The 16,515-nt window shown below is 39.2% G+C and overlaps 1 protein-coding gene across 2 annotated transcripts in view; it reads left to right on the top strand.

Annotated features, from left to right (window-relative positions):
- xpnpep1 (X-prolyl aminopeptidase (aminopeptidase P) 1, soluble) overlaps positions 1-16,515 on the top strand; it is a 69,684-nt gene that overhangs the window by 23,481 nt on the left and 29,688 nt on the right. For both annotated transcript variants that reach the window (XM_034188296.1, XM_034188294.1), the window contains exons 5-10: positions 1,490-1,582; positions 3,479-3,622; positions 10,523-10,618; positions 13,052-13,133; positions 15,959-16,169; positions 16,327-16,416. In XM_034188296.1, coding sequence (XP_034044187.1) covers positions 1,490-1,582; positions 3,479-3,622; positions 10,523-10,618; positions 13,052-13,133; positions 15,959-16,169; positions 16,327-16,416 — 716 coding nt within the window. The remainder of the gene's footprint in view (positions 1-1,489; positions 1,583-3,478; positions 3,623-10,522; positions 10,619-13,051; positions 13,134-15,958; positions 16,170-16,326; positions 16,417-16,515) is intronic.

Raw genomic sequence — 16,515 nt, 5'->3', positions numbered from 1 at the left:
TGTTGACGCTACAAACTCAAAACTATTATGTTCAAACTGCTTTTGTAGCAATCCTGTGAATCACTAAACTAGTATTTAGTTGTATAACCACAGTTTTTCATGATTTCTTCACATCTGCGAGGCATTAATTTTGTTGGTTTGGAACCAAGATTTTGCTCGTTTACTAGTGTGCTTGGGGTCATTGTCTTGTTGAAACACCCATTTCAAGGGCATGTCCTCTTCAGCATAAGGCAACATGACCTCTTCAAGTATTTTGACATATCTAAACTGATCCATGATACCTGGTATGCGATGTATAGGCCCATAGTAGGAGAAACATGCCCATATCATGATGCTTGCACCACCATGCTTCACTGTCTTCACTGTGAACTGTGGCTTGAATTCAGAGTTTGGGGGTCGTCTCACAAACTGTCTGTGGCCCTTGAACCCAAAAAGAACAGTTTTACTCTCATCAGTCCACAAAATATTCCTCCATTTCTCTTTAGGCCAGTTGATGTGTTCTTTGGCAAATTGTAGCCTCTTCTGCACGTCTTTTATTTAACAGAGGGACTTTGTGGGGGATTCTTGCAAATAAATTAGCTTCACACAGGCGTCTTCTAACTGTCACAGCACTTACAGGTAACTCCAGACTGTCTTTGATCATCCTGGAGCTGATCAATGGGTGAGCCTTTGCCATTCTGGTTATTCTTCTATCCATTTTGATGGTTGTTTTCCATTTTCTTCCACATGTCTCTGGTTTTTTGTCCATTTTAAAGCACTGGAGATCATTGTAGATGAACAGCCTATAATTTTTTGCACCTGCGTATAAGTTTTCCCCTCTCCAATCAACTTTTGAATCAAACTATGCTGAACAATGTCTTGAACATCCCATTTTCCTCAGGCTTTCAAAGAGAAAAGCATGTTCAACAGGTGCTGGCTTCATCCTTAAATAGGGGACACCTGATTCACACCTCTTTGTTCCACAATATTGACAAACTCACTGACTGAATGCCACACTACTATTATTGTGAACACCCCCTTTTCTACTTTTTTTTACTAATAGCCCAATTTCATAGCCTTAAGAGTGTGCATATCATGAATGCTTGGTCTTGTTGGATTTGTGAGAATCTACTGAATCTGCTGGTACCTTGTTTCCCATGTAACAATAAGAAATATACTCAAAACCTGGATTAATCTTTTTAGTCACATAGCACTACTATTATTCTGAACACTACTGTAAGTTTCAGTTGCAGAATGAACTTCAAACCTTGCACATTCACACAAACAAGTACTACTTCATGTCATCTACAACCTCTCATAGATCAAACTCACATTATTTTCCATAGAATCCCACCAAAATAAATACTTTGCCAGTCATAAAATTAAGTGTAACTACTGTATTGCCTGTGGGGATCCACGGGGTCTAGATTGGGTAGTGGTTATAAAATAGGTAGCTGACATTTTTTCAAGGGTTTAAGTGTTTGTGCTTGTGTGTTTTAATAATATATAGGACTGAAGGAGACGCCCTCACAGGAGGATTGGCTGATTAGCGTCCTGCCAGAAAATTCCAAAGTGGGAGTAGATCCTTGGATCATTGCAGCTGGTGGGTCTTTTTGCCTGTCTTCTTATAGTAAGAGCTCCATTATGGATCAGAATTACACAGCAACACAGTGCTCAACTGTGTTTAGGTCACAATTATGAGAGCGTATGGGAAATGCACCCTGTTATGTCAGGATGGAGACATGTGGAAGTGCACTTTCTGTGAAAAATAATGGTGTAGTTCTTTTTTTAACTACATTATGATTAAAGTTGTTTTATTTGGATTAGGGTGACAAGCAGTGATAGTTTTAGTCAGTCAGTCTTGGAGCATGTGCTGGGACCTTGGGTCCTGGTTGGCAACCACCCAGGCAAACAGCCAGTTCATTCCCACATCTTTAAAATAACCATTTATGTGCTGCAACCAGATGAAACTTTGGTGTCCCTTTGGCTTTCTCTAACTGCTGAGGTCTTCACTACCCAGACACCTGCTAGTTGGCTCAAGTACAGAGAAATGTGCCCCATGGCCAAACTGTCAAAGCTGATGTTCCCTCCCACCATCATCATCATCATCATGGGCTGTCAGTCATTGTTGAGTAGGATGACAACTTCTTTGGTGCGAGTACAGTCCTATGTGGTGTCTGCAGATCCTGCCACAGTTGCGGCAGGTGAGAGAGCTGGGAGCTGTTGAAGCAAGTGAGGAGACTCTACTTGCCCGACACTGGCTTTGCAACACAAGTGATAATCCTCTTTTGTGATATTCTTTAAGTAACCACTTATTAGATGCAGGCATTCCAGCATTAAATATAGCGCTTTTCCATCTGTATCAGACGCTCAAAGCGCTTTACAGTAATGCCTCACATTCACCCCGATGTCAGGGTGCTGCCATACAAGGCGCTCACTACACACTGGGAGCAATAGGGGATTACCTTACAGATTTTCCAGTCAGGCGGGGATTTGAACCCATGATCTTCTGGACTCAAGCCCAACACCTTAACCACTAGACTATCACCTCCCCTCTACTAGGTCTGCTGTGAACAGACCTAGTACCAAATGCATTCAGTCATCACCTTGGGTCACTGGTTAGCATCCACGTCTCACAACCATAAAACAAGGCTGGTAGCACCAGGACCCTAAAGACTTGGACCTTTGTTCTCCTGCAAAGATATCTGTATCGTCAGATACCTCTGTCCAGCAACCTCAAGCTCTTCTCAGTCACCTTTTCATCACAAAGGCCCAGGATGTCACTGCTGAGATAAATGAATGTCTCTGCAAGTTCATTGGTTTCACCATATACAGATACACTTCTTTTGGCTGAGTCCAGGTAGTTGTTAAAGGCCCGACTCTTAGCCATGATCCAGGACTATCTTAAATCCAGACATTCAAAATCAAATACCTTGACCCCAATAATCTTGACCTTCCCAAAAACTAACCCTTCAAGGGCAGTTCTGTGGTTGCCCTTCATCTAGATGTCAAGTCTGATAGAAATTAGCTGAAGGACCTGAGAGTAGTAGGCTTTTGTCTTAGTGATGAACTGTAAACTTTTGTTGAGCTTTTTAAAACTTCAGTTTCAGAGTAATATGTGGTCAACAGCCGTTCAAGTTATGGTGATGTTTTCTGAAAGGTTGTCTGTCATGTTTCTGTCAGATGCCTCCAGGTCCTATATCACTTCTTTAGATGTGTTCCAGACTTTCTTGTGGACCTTTTCCAAAAAAAAAAAAAAAAAATTAATGTCTTTGTGATATAAAATCTCTGTGGTTCCATGATTTCTGTTTTTGATTGTTTGTACAGTTCCTCATGGTACCATAAATCTTGTGAAAATGACTCTTAAGAAGGAATCAGACTTGTGGAGATCCAAATTTGTCCTAGGAAAGGATTATATTTAAAGTCTTGTAATGTTTGTTTTCCAGCGTATACCCCTCCTAAATTGTTTTTTTTTTGTGTGTGTGTATGTGTGTATCAGACCAGTGGAAGAACATGTCCAAGGCGCTGAACAATGCAGGCCATTCCCTAGTTGATTTGCAGGAAAACCTGATTGATGCTGTGTGGACCGACCGACCGCAAAGGCCAAGTACAAAGCTCCGTGTTTTGGGATTAGAGTACACCGGTCAGTGCAACATTCTTAATGCGATTTGACAAAAAATTATTTTATAATGGATAATTACAGTTTTATTTATTTTGGAGTTACATAAAATGGTAGAATACGAGAGTTCATTTTGGCATGAAAAACAGCATCATGATTTAAAGTAAAATTTGGAGTTAATTTGTTTGTGTTTATTTTTGGATTCATTTATTATTTATAAATAACTTCAGGGTTTTGCGCTATAATGTGAGACTAGCCTGAATGAGAGTGCCTTAATAGACAGAGTGGTATCAACTCGGAACATGAAGCCATTTTGATTCCTACTGCGCTGAACTATGAAATGAACCTTTTATGTTTTCAACATTTTTTAAAAATAATTTAACCACATACACATACCCCTATGCTGTCGCATGGCCTCTCTCCTCCAGATTAGTCAAAATGTTTTAAATTTAATTTTGTTTTTGTCTTGGTGGATCATGGGATTTATTTTCATTGCGTGCAGAAGGCTGAAGAATTGACTGATACCTGTGGTAAACGATGATGTGAATGAATGGTACTGTGACCCTTTCAACTTATTTTCAATGATAATTGTTTTGTTGTGGGACAGAGTGCCAGAATTCTCTGGTTCAGGCTGAGAAATACACAAAACACAGAGGGACTTTTTAAAAAAATGCTATATTTCTTCAGCCACGACAAGGAACTAAAGTATTTTCAGATGTCATTTTCCAAAATCAGAATGCTTTATGTGGATAAGTTTTCGTCAGGCTGTGATGATGAATCCAACTGAAACGACGGATATAAGACTTTATATTTACTCCTTGTGTGAATGGTTTTAATATTTGAACTGTCTGAACTGTTTGCATGGGGATTGCTGAGCCATTCAATGGACAGCATCAATGGATGTATTTTGACTTGTGAGTAACTTACAGGAAACGTGTCAGCAATCGCATAATTTAACAATTTACGGATCACATATGCAGGATGTCTGAGATATACGCTGGCATATGTCGAAAATATTGTGCATGCCCCATATGTTTTGACATACTCGCCCTATTATGATATATGATATATGGCATTTAATTTTTAAATGGACCACAGTGGAAATAAGTGTTTTCACTTTCTTGTGTCATCTGAGTATTTTTACATATTTATTAATAATTATGTTGTGGCAACATTGAACTTATTAAATAAAATCATGCACGTAGGCATGAATTCACACTTTTAATGTAAATCAATCAATTTTTCAATCAATTTTTTTTTTATATAGCGCCAAATCACAACAAACAGTTGCCCCAAGGCGCTTTATATTGTAAGGCAAGGCCATACAATAATTATGTAAAACCCCAACGGTCAAAACGACCCCCTGTGAGCAAGCACTTGGCTACAGTGGGAAGGAAAAACTCCCTTTTAACAGGAAGAAACCTCCAGCAGAACCAGGCTCAGGGAGGGGCAGTCTTCTGCTGGGACTGGTTGGGGCTGAGGGAGAGAACCAGGAAAAAGACATGCTGTGGAGGGGAGCAGAGATCGATCACTAATGATTAAATGCAGAGTGGTGCATACAGAGCAAAAAGAGAAAGAAACAGTGCATCATGGGAACCCCCCAGCAGTCTACGTCTATAGCAGCATAACTAAGGGATGGTTCAGGGTCACCTGATCCAGCCCTAACTATAAGCTTTAGCAAAAAGGAAAGTTTTAAGCCTAATCTTAAAAGTAGAGAGGGTGTCTGTCTCCCTGATCTGAATTGGGAGCTGGTTCCACAGGAGAGGAGCCTGAAAGCTGAAGGCTCTGCCTCCCATTCTACTCTTACAAACCCTAGGAACTACAAGTAAGCCTGCAGTCTGAGAGCGAAGTGCTCTATTGGGGTGATATGGTACTACGAGGTCCCAAAGATAAGATGGGACCTGATTATTCAAAACCTTATAAGTAAGAAGAAGAATTTTAAATTCTATTCTAGAATTAACAGGAAGCCAATGAAGAGAGGCCAATATGGGTGAGATATGCTCTCTCCTTCTAGTCCCCGTTAGTACTCTAGCTGCAGCATTTTGAATTAACTGAAGGCTTTTTAAGGAACTTTTAGGACAACCTGATAATAATGAATTACAATAGTCCAGCCTAGAGGAAATAAATGCATGAATTCGTTTTTCAGCATCACTCTGAGACAAGACCTTTCTAATTTTAGAGATATTGCGTAAATGCAAAAAAGCAGTCCTACATATTTGTTTAATATGCGCTTTGAATGACATATCCTGATCAAAAATGACTCCAAGATTTCTCACAGTATTACTAGAGGTCAGGGTAATGCCATCCAGAGTAAGGATCTGGTTAGACACCATGTTTCTAAGATTTGTGGGGCCAAGTACAATAACTTCAGTTTTATCTGAATTTTAAAGCAGGAAATTAGAGGTCGTCCATGTCTTTATGTCTGTAAGACAATCCTGCAGTTTAGCTAATTGGTGTGTGTCCTCTGGCTTCATGGATAGATAAAGCTGGGTATCATCTGCGTAACAATGAAAATTTAAGCAATACCGTCTAATAATACTGCCTAAGGGAAGCATGTATAAAGTGAATAAAATTGGTCCTAGCACAGAACCTTGTGGAACTCCATAATTAACTTTAGTCTGTGAAGAAGATTCCCCATTTACATGAACAAATTGTAATCTATTAGACAAATATGATTCAAACCACCGCAGCGCAGTGCCTTTAATACCTATGGCATGCTCTAATCTCTGTAATAAAATTTTATGGTCAACAGTATCAAAAGCAGCACTGAGGTCTAACAGAACAAGCACAGAGATGAGTCCACTGTCCGAGGCCATAAGAAGATCATTTGTAACCTTCACTAATGCTGTTTCTGTACTATGATGAATTCTAAACCCTGACTGAAACTCTTCAAATAGACCATTCCTCTGCAGATGATCAGTTAGCTGTTTTACAACTACCCTTTCAAGAATTTTTGAGAGAAAAGGAAGGTTGGAGATTGGCCTATAATTAGCTAAGATAGCTGGGTCAAGTGATGGTTTTTAAGTAATGGTTTAATTACTGCCACCTTAAAAGCCTGTGGTACATAGTCAACTAACAAAGATAGATTGATCATATTTAAGATCGAAGCATTAAATAATGGTAGGGCTTCCTTGAGCAGCCTGGTAGGAGTGGGGTCTAATAAACATGTTGATGGTTTGGATGAAGTAACTAATGAAAATAACTCAGACAGAACAATCGGAGAGAAAGAGTCTAACCAAATACCGGCATCACTGAAAGCAGCCAAAGATAACGATACGTCTTTGGGATGGTTATGAGTAATTTTTTCTCTAATAGTTAAAATTTTGTTAACAAAGAAAGTCATGAAGTCATTACTAGTTAAAGTTAATGGAATACTCAGCTCAATAGAGCTCTGACTCTTTGTCAGCCTGGCTACAGTGCTGAAAAGAAACCTGGGGTTGTTCTTATTTTCTTCAATTAGTGATGAGTAGAAAGATGTCCTAGCTTTACGGAGGGCTTTTTTATAGAGCAACAGACTCTTTTTCCAGGTTAAGTGAAGATCTTCTAAATTAGTGAGACGCCATTTCCTCTCCAACTTACGGGTTATCTGCTTTAAGCTACGAGTTTGTGAGTTATACCACGGAGTCAGGCACTTCTGATTTAAAGCTCTCTTTTTCAGAGGAGCTACAGCATCCAAAGTTGTCTTCAATGAGGATGTAAAACTATTGACGAGATACTCTATTTCACTTACAGAGTTTAGGTAGCTACTCTGCACTGTGTTGGTATATGGCATTAGAGAACATAAAGAAGGAATCATATCCTTAAACCTAGTTACAGCGCTTTCTGAAAGACTTCTAGTGTAATGAAACTTATTCCCCACTGCTGGGTAGTCCATCAGAGTAAATGTAAATGTTATTAAGAAATGATCAGACAGAAGGGGGTTTTCAGGGAATACTGTTAAGTCTTCTATTTCCATACCATAAGTCAGAACAAGATCTAAGATATGATTAAAGTGGTGGGTGTACTCATTTACATTTTGAGCAAAGCCAATAGAGTCTAATAATAGATTAAATGCAGTGTTGAGGCTGTCATTCTCAGCATCTGTGTGGATGTTAAAATCGCCCACTATAATTATCTTATCTGAGCTAAGCACTAAGTCAGACAAAAGGTCTGAAAATTCACAGAGAAACTCACAGTAACGACCAGGTGGACGATAGATAACAAATAAAACTGTTTTTTGGGACTTCCAATTTGGATGGACAAGACTAACAGTCAAGCTTTCAAATGAATTAAAGCTCTGTCTGGGTTTTTGATTCATTAATAAGCTGGAATGGAAGATTGCTGCTAATCCTCCGCCCCGGCCCGTGCTACGAGCATTCTGACAGTTAGTGTGACTCGGGGGTGTTGACTCATTTAAACTAACATATTGTTAAAGATGTTAGAGTAAAGATGACTTCCATCCCATGCTGGAATGGCGTGTCAGTCCAGAATCTAGTTAGCAACGTTAGCCATAGCTTCTCCAAAAATATTAGTCCTATCAACGTTCTATTTTGGCGGCATTCGTCCTTCACTCAAAAGACATAAGTATCCCAAAACCTCAAATGTCAGCTGTCCCCAGTTTCTCCGTGATCAAAGATAGAGGCACAGATGGTTTTAATTTTAGACATGCAGAAACAGAGATGTGGCAGAAGACATCAAATGCAATATAGTTCTCACTTGTGGTAACAGCAACATGACTTAACTAAATTGACAGAACAAATTAAACTACAAAACACTAATCAATAACACTGTTAAAATAACATGAACCACAATAACATTTCAAACCCCCAAACCCTGTATTACAGCACAACGTCCATTGTTTACTTGTTAGCTAAAATTGCAATTTCTCCAAAAATAGTGTCTTATTAACTTTCTGTTTTTGCAGAATTCATCCTTAACCCAAAATACATAAGCATACCAAATGGCAAATGTCAGCTCTCCCTGGTTTCTGCACGATCAAAGCCATACATAGGCATGCAGCAGAGGCCACTTCACTATTATGATACAGATGTATATGTATCTGTGTACAACCCCAATTCCAATGAAGTTGGGACATTGTGTAAAATGTAAATAAAAACAGAATACAATGATATGCAAATCCTCTTCAACCTATATTAAATTGAATACTCCACAAAGACAAGATATTTAATGTTCAAACTGATAAACTTTGTTTTTGTGCAAATATTTGCTCATTTTGAAATGGATGCATGCAACATGTTTCAATAAAGCTGGGACAGTGGTATGTTTACCACTGTGTTACATCACCTTTCCTTCTAACAACACTCAATAAGTGTTTAAGAACTGAGGACACTAATTGTTGAAGCGTTGTAGGTGGAATTCTTTCCCATTCTTGCTTGATGTACAATTTCAGTTGTTCAACAGTCCAGGGTCTCCATTGTCGTATTATGTGCTTCATAATGCACCACACATTTTCAATGGGCGACAGGTCTGGACTGTGGGCAGGCCAGTCTAGTACCTGCACTCTTTTACTATGAAGCCACACTGTTGTAACACGTGCAGAATGTGGCTTGGCATTGTCTTGCTGAACACGAACATAGCAGCATGATAAGCAAAGGCTCTGCATCCCAACAACTTCTTGGGGACACAAAACAAACTTGCATCATGAACCTGAAACCAAAAGTTACACAAAGGCTCAGAAGGCTAATCTGGTTTAGCAAAATAGGAGGGTTCACAATCATCCAGAACCTTGGAAGTCAGCAGATAAACTTTGAAAACTGATCTTAAATTGACAGCGAGCTGGTGAAGGGAGGCCAAAACAGGTGTGATGGGTCCAGTCATTGTAGTTTTATGCAAATGGAAATGGGTTATCCTAATCACCTCTTGTATCAAACTCTAGCGACAATGACAGATCAAAAAAAATTACAGGAAGATTTTTAACTTTTCTACTGCGATGAATTACAGTCACCCAGTGATTGTGGGAACTGATCATAGTTGAAAATTCAGATGTTTCACTGTTAGTATGAAGACACTGATAAATAAAGCTGGCCATACAACACACATTGATGCAATATCAATGCATTTTATGCAAAGATTTGAGAAAAATGCCAACAAAATCTAGCCTGTGGTCAATAAATGTATTTCCATGTTTGCTATTATCCACATAAATGCACAGTACTGTCTGTCATTCTCAGTGTAGTGCACTCAACTTTAGAGGAACCTGCTGTGCAGCTCTCATTCATATATGGTGTGGCTTGAGGTCCACACGTTATATCTTATTCTGAGGTTGTACACTTCTGCATTACATTGGCTAATTTGTGATACAATAGTATGACATTGTTTCATTGTGTAGAGTATGACTGCTTTAAGATCTCAGCTGTGAAAGCACTTATCTAGAAAAACCAAAATCATTTTCAGTTGTCTCCCAACAAAACACAGCAATAAACTGTGTCAGAAGCTGCGCTTTGATGCAATACCAGTAAAACTGATACGGAATCTGTTTTGGTATCCAGCAACAGATTTTCACCACTTTACTGAGCATGGTTTCTGTGGAATGATCCCTTAATGCTGACTGCTGGGGTTCTAAAAGATCATTCTCAGATAAGTGCGCAAGAAGTAGCTTTGTCTTTTCCTTTTCCTCACAGTTTTGACAGAAATGATGAGTTGCGAATGAGTGTAAAATTCTTCTGCAACCCAGAGTCCAAACTGGATTTATAAATAAGAGGTTTATCTCTATATTGTTAAATCTTTAATTTTTTTTAAACCGTCTATAAAATGTTTCTTTTTTAAGAAAAGAGTTCTAGTTTGTTTTTAGTAGCATCATTTTGTCTTTGATTTTCAGGCATGATTAAAAAAATACATTGAAATTACAGGATGCATTCTGTTGTAACTTTTTGTGTACACCACATGTATGGGAATTGTCTTTTTGATGAGCTGTTTGTTCTTCAGGTATGTCCTGGCAAGACAAGATTAAAGCCCTGCGATCCAAGATGACGGAGAGGAAAATAATGTGGTTTGTTGCCACGGCGTTGGATGAGATTGCATGTATGGCTGCAATTACAATTACCTCTGCCAGAATCTTAACTGCACATACATTTACCTTTAAAATGTCAAGTTAATCTATACATTAAATTATATTACAGTAAAGTGTGTGTGGCACAAACACAAAGGAGTGTTTGATTGTTAGTGTTGATACATATTTCATTCCACAGCAGATTACATGCAGTTAGTCTTGTACTGGAGAGTAGTAAGTGTAATAATAACTTCTAAAAGTTAGAAGAGTTGAGTCTCACAACTTGTAAAAAGTAGCATATTTAACATAAATGTTAAATATGTTAAGTAGGTTATATCATCTAATTTTCTAAACCAGGGCACAGGGGCTCTATGCCCTCATACTTTAAGCATACACCCCGTAAGGGCCTTTCACATTGAATGCACAAAACACTGTACGCTGCTCTATTGGTGTGTGAAAATAGTTTGGGGTGACTTCAGAGAACAACAGTGACATGTCATATGTCACTTCTGTTACAAAAGGCTGTGTTGACACACAGGATCCTAGGATCAAGGGAGGCATAAGAGTCCATTTTGATTATGTAGTACCCAAGGACACGCATTTCTCTGGAGTCCTTATTAAGCACTTCAGATGAGGCTTGTGAATTCTAGTTTTATCATTGAGTCCTCACTTGTCAAGGCAAACACCAGCACACCAGGGACCTGGGAAAAACTTAACCGAAACTTCAAAAATAAAAAAATAATTAAATTACATCAGGTCACGTGTGAGAGAATGCACTTGTGTCACGTGTTGCTGCATCCACCACACTACAGAACTACCTTGGGTTCCGGATAGCAATCACCCAGTCAGAAACTGGTCTAACCCTAACTCCCGGTAGTATCTGTCTATCTGTCACAGTCAGGTGAAACATGGGCATCCACTTGGCTTTTTCCAGTTTCTTGGATCTTCATCACGAAGGTCAAAATTTCATAGCAGTTTGTTCCCTCATGATGCAAATGATACACCTCACCTGTGTGTCTCTAAGTCACAGTTCGTTTGACACCAAGTCATTCCAACATTACCCAAGGAACCTTTGAAGGGACCAAGTAGGAAAGACATGCAGCCTTGCTTTAGATTGCTAGTTAGCATCAAAGTCTTCAAACTGTACAGTAAAATAGGAAGCACTGGGACCCAAAAGATTTCAACAGAGACTTTTGGTCTCCTGCAAAGGTTCTGGCATCACCAAACACCTCTCCAGGGAACTCAGGACCTCATAAGCTTGTCCCAGGTCTATCTCAAATGCTTAGGACTTGGATCAGTGCTGAGATAACTGACTCTTTCTACAAGTTTGACACTTTCACTGCATACAAATGCAAGTCTGATGGGGCAGTCCAGGAAGTCATTGAAAGCCTTAGTCTTGATCCAGGACAATCACAAAGCCAGACACTCCAGACTCGTCACTTAGCTTCTCAAGTACTGCAATCAGGGTTTACCCTGATTGGACAACGATCACAGCATCGTCCATCAAGGTGAGGTCAGTAAACCTTTAATCATCAACAAAAATACTAAAGCCACTGTTCTCCACAACTTTATCCAGCACCCAGTCCATGCAAGCATTCAAGAGTATAGAAGCTAGATTTCCCTGAGGAAATTGGGGACTGTGCATAATATAATATAATCTTAATAAAATGATTTTCTCCCAACTGCAGTGTTACATTTCTAAGATTGAGTCAAGCTACATTGAAGTGCAGTGTTGTTTCAACATATTTATTATTAATAGTCCCATCACAGCCTGTGCTGCCTACAGACAACCAAAGGTTAGGTAGGTTTCTGTAAATGACACTTTACAGCAATCATCTAATCATGTTTGCAGACAACAAACCTGATGCTGTGCAGCTTTTGCCATGACAACCAATCCAACATCTGTTTTGAAGAACTAAAAGATCAGGTATCTATCATCATTTTCTTTGCAGTTACTGACTCCACTAGGTGATTTCACTCATTACTATCACTTTGAGCAAATGGATTCAGTGAAATCACCCAGTGGAGTCCGTTGCTGCAAAGAAAACCTGCACCCTCTGGGCCCTTTCTGGAACAAGTTGCCCACCCCTGACCTAATCTATCTGACACAGTAAGCTGGTACCAAGATAAAGGCTTCGCACATACTGTAGATGATGCTCAGTCTCCATGGACACCATTCACACAAAGAGTAGATTGCCATTTGTACACTTTACTACTACAGTTCATGTGGTTCATGTGAGTTTGGAAAAATATTGATTACTGCAGCTCAGAAGAAGAACAGTTTACTTGCAGCATTATTTTTCCACCAAGGAATACTGTTACTCCTCATACTAACAGCCACTTTGCCTGAGCTTTGTATTATTTGTGATAATGGTGCCATATGCAGCATGACTATGGATAACATGCACAGTAAATTATTAATATTTAGTAATACAATAAACTGTTGCATTGTTTCTTTTCCACAGGGCTGTTCAACCTCCGTGGTGCGGACATCGAGTATAACCCAGTGTTCTTTGCATATGGCATTGTGGGGATGAACTCAATACGGTAAAACCCCCCAAAAAACCATTGCATATTCATCAGAGCACTGTTACTTAACATCACAGTCACATATAATTGACTTTGTTGTTGTTTTCAAGATAATAAGTTGTATAAATAAATAATGGTGGAGTGGTACAGAGAAGGATTTTCTTAAGAAGTATAATTTTAGGTAGTTTGTCAAAAGACATGGCAAACTCAAGTGTAGATTTTAAGTTTTCATATATGAAAATCTATGTTCCACTTCACAATGAAGCTATGACTGGTGGTTCAACAGACAGACACTGGTGAAACTATGCAGCACTTCTTCAGTGACAGCCACAGAAGACTATTTCTCTTGAGTTGTCATTGGTGTCTCTGTGGCTTCCTTCACTTGTTTCCTCCTTACACAGTTCAGTTTTTAAAAACTGCCTATTCCAGACATATTTACCATATAGGTAGGTATGGTATGTTATTTATAGGATTTTTGTGCTAAAAATTGTTTTTATTTATTTATTCATTTTTGCCATTTTGGTTTCAATAGGACTGTTCCAAAATGATGTTATTCAAACTTTCTGACCCCTTCTTCACTTCCTGGAGGGTCACTTACATTGTAGCTCTTCAGAGCGAAGAAATACACCTATTGCCACTATTTATTGACCAATTCTAATAAAATTAGACCCGTTTTGTAGGTTCAAAGAATTTGAAGGGTGAGATGCTAGCTCCAATTCATGCTCCCTTGGTACCTCATATCCTCCATGCAGACTACACAAATCATACCAATCTAATTGTCCCAAGCTTCCTCCAATTGCAGAGTGTCAGGTTTGACCTCAGCTAGACATACAAGAAAGAACCAGACAGAGAGTTGAGATGTCTTTAGTGAGCTTTGCAAAGGAGAGAAACAGCAGAGGCTGGCAGCTTCGTGCAGTTTCTCTAACTGTGTCATCCTGGCGAGGCTCTTTTATTGTGTAAAGAAAACAAAAGATAAGAGTGGCTACATGAGTCCATGGTTGCAACATGTCCTATTAGTCATGTGCAGATACGTTTGCAAACAACTGGATCATTCCAATCTTAGGTACAGAGTGACAACTGAATCATTCCAATCTTAGGTACAGAGTGAGCGATTTTGCTGAAGCTTGCTATAAAACTATAAACAGACTGCAGCTGTGAATATCTGAGAGAAACAGTTTGCAGATTTTAAGATACAGAAACAACAATTTAAAATGAGCAGAAGTAATAGATGATAATAAATGATAAACATGTTTTTACAGTATAATTTATCTAACACAGAGAATGGGTAGAATTTAGAAGACAGAGTATGTTCCAGTAAGATATCTTGCTCTCTCTGCCCCATGGGCGATAATTCAGCTTGACAATTGTAGCTGCAAAACAGGTTGCTCCAGATGATGTAGCTGCTCAAAGAATGGTCTGCCGTGTAAAAAATATATATATAAGGGAGGACACTCTGAACATTGACTCTGATGAATAGATAACACTGAACTTTATAAGGCACATTTAACTTCACAAAGCAACGGTAATCTATTGTAAAATTGGTAAAAAAAAAAAATTGCAGAGACATCTGTATGGCCAGTTTTGCTGGGGAGTGGGAAATTGGAATGACCCTCCCGCCACCGCCACCACTGAAGAAAGTCATGGGGTCCGAAATTTGCTCTAAAAGGGTGATGGTTCAACTCAGTACACATAACCTACAAAACAACTCCAATTTTAAGTGTATTTTTAGTTCTGAGGGTGCTAAACAGTTGTCCCCCCCCATGGTTGGGTACCTCAGCATTTGCTCTGAAAGTACAATCATTCAACTCTGTATACATAGAAACTTACAAAACAAGTTTTTTGAAAAACTGATTTAATATTTTGTGAGGAAAAAGTGTATTTATACTTCTGAAGAGGGGTCAGAAAATTTCAACCCCATCATTTTTTGACAGTCTGGTCCCTATTGAAGCCAAAGCAACAACAACAAAATCCATTTTAGCACAAAAATCCAACAGGAGCTGTTTGATTGTCTTACCAAGCCACACTAATACTGTTTGTAATTCTTACTGATTGATGCAGATGAAGTCCAAAACATATTTAATGACTTGAAATGTTCATGTATCCATCCTCTGACTTGTCTCAAGAAAACTGGCTGTAAAAGTGATGATTTGTATTGACAATAAACTAAGAGTAACTTGGGGTCTTGTTCACGAGTGAGATTGGCCGGAGAATTGGCGCAACAGGGACGGTGTTTACATTTGCTCTAGCGTACTGTTGTGAAGAAAGGGGAGTTGAGCCAAAAGGCGAAGTTCTCAATCGACCGGTCAGTCTTTGTTCCTACTCTCAACTATGGTCATAAGTGTTGGGTCATGGCTGAAAGAAGGAGATTCTGGGTACAAGTGGCCGAAATGGGTTTCCTCAGGAGGGTGGCTGGTGTCTCCCTTAGAGATAAGCTGAGAAGCTTAGTCATCCATGAGGGGCTCGGAGTAGAGCCGCTGCTCTGTAATGTTGAAAGGAGCCAGCTGAGGTGGTTCAGGCATCTGGTAATGGTGTCTCCTGGGCACCTCCCTAAGGAGGAAATGGCAACACATACACTCATGGCTTCTAAAAATGGAGGGACTGTGTATAAACATGGCTGTAATACTTAATGGAGTATTTTTGACAAACCCTTTGAATTAAAGATAAAAGTCGACACTACAATCACATTTTGATTGTTTCATTTCAACTACACTGTTGTGGAGTACAAAGGTAAATATAAAAAAAAAACCTTGTCAGAATGCATTTGAACATTTCTGTTAACCTATCAAATGTATGTAAAATTTTCAGATTTTGAGGTATAAAATGTGTCCCTTTCCCGTCTGCAGGCTGTTTATAGACCTAAACCGTCTCACTGATCCTTCACTGAGAGATCATCTGCAACTAGATTGTCTGAACAAGCCGGATATGAGCATTCAGACATTCCCCTACGAGTCGATCTACACTGAACTACAGGCCATCTGCGCTGCACTCGGCCCCAAGGATAAAGTGTGGATCTGTGACAAAGCCAGTTGTGCACTCACACAGGTCATCCCCAAGGTGAGAAATGAGAGCCACGCCCCCAGACAGAAGAAGTACATGGCATTTTTCTTAAGTGAGTAGATTACGGAAAGGTGTGTGTGTGTTATGTTGTCAGCAGTTAATTAATAAGTTGATAAGCATTGCTTTTTGTTGTTGACCCTTTTGTGTATTCCAGGCCCACAGGACTGTAATCCCTTACACTCCTCTCTGCCTTGCTAAGGCTGTCAAAAACTCAACTGAGATTGAAGGCATGAAGATGGCCCATGTAAGAACCTTGAAATGGTCTTATATTTTGATCATCTGATAAACTCTGAGAATATGATAACTTTAAGAAGTTATATTGCTGTTAAACTTTTACCAACAG

The sequence above is a fragment of the Thalassophryne amazonica genome, chromosome 15, assembly GCF_902500255.1.
Source record: "Thalassophryne amazonica chromosome 15, fThaAma1.1, whole genome shotgun sequence".
Classification (NCBI taxonomy): domain Eukaryota; kingdom Metazoa; phylum Chordata; class Actinopteri; order Batrachoidiformes; family Batrachoididae; genus Thalassophryne; species Thalassophryne amazonica.
Note: the sequence above shows the minus strand (reverse complement) of the source record. Positions and strands in the feature narration are given on the sequence as shown.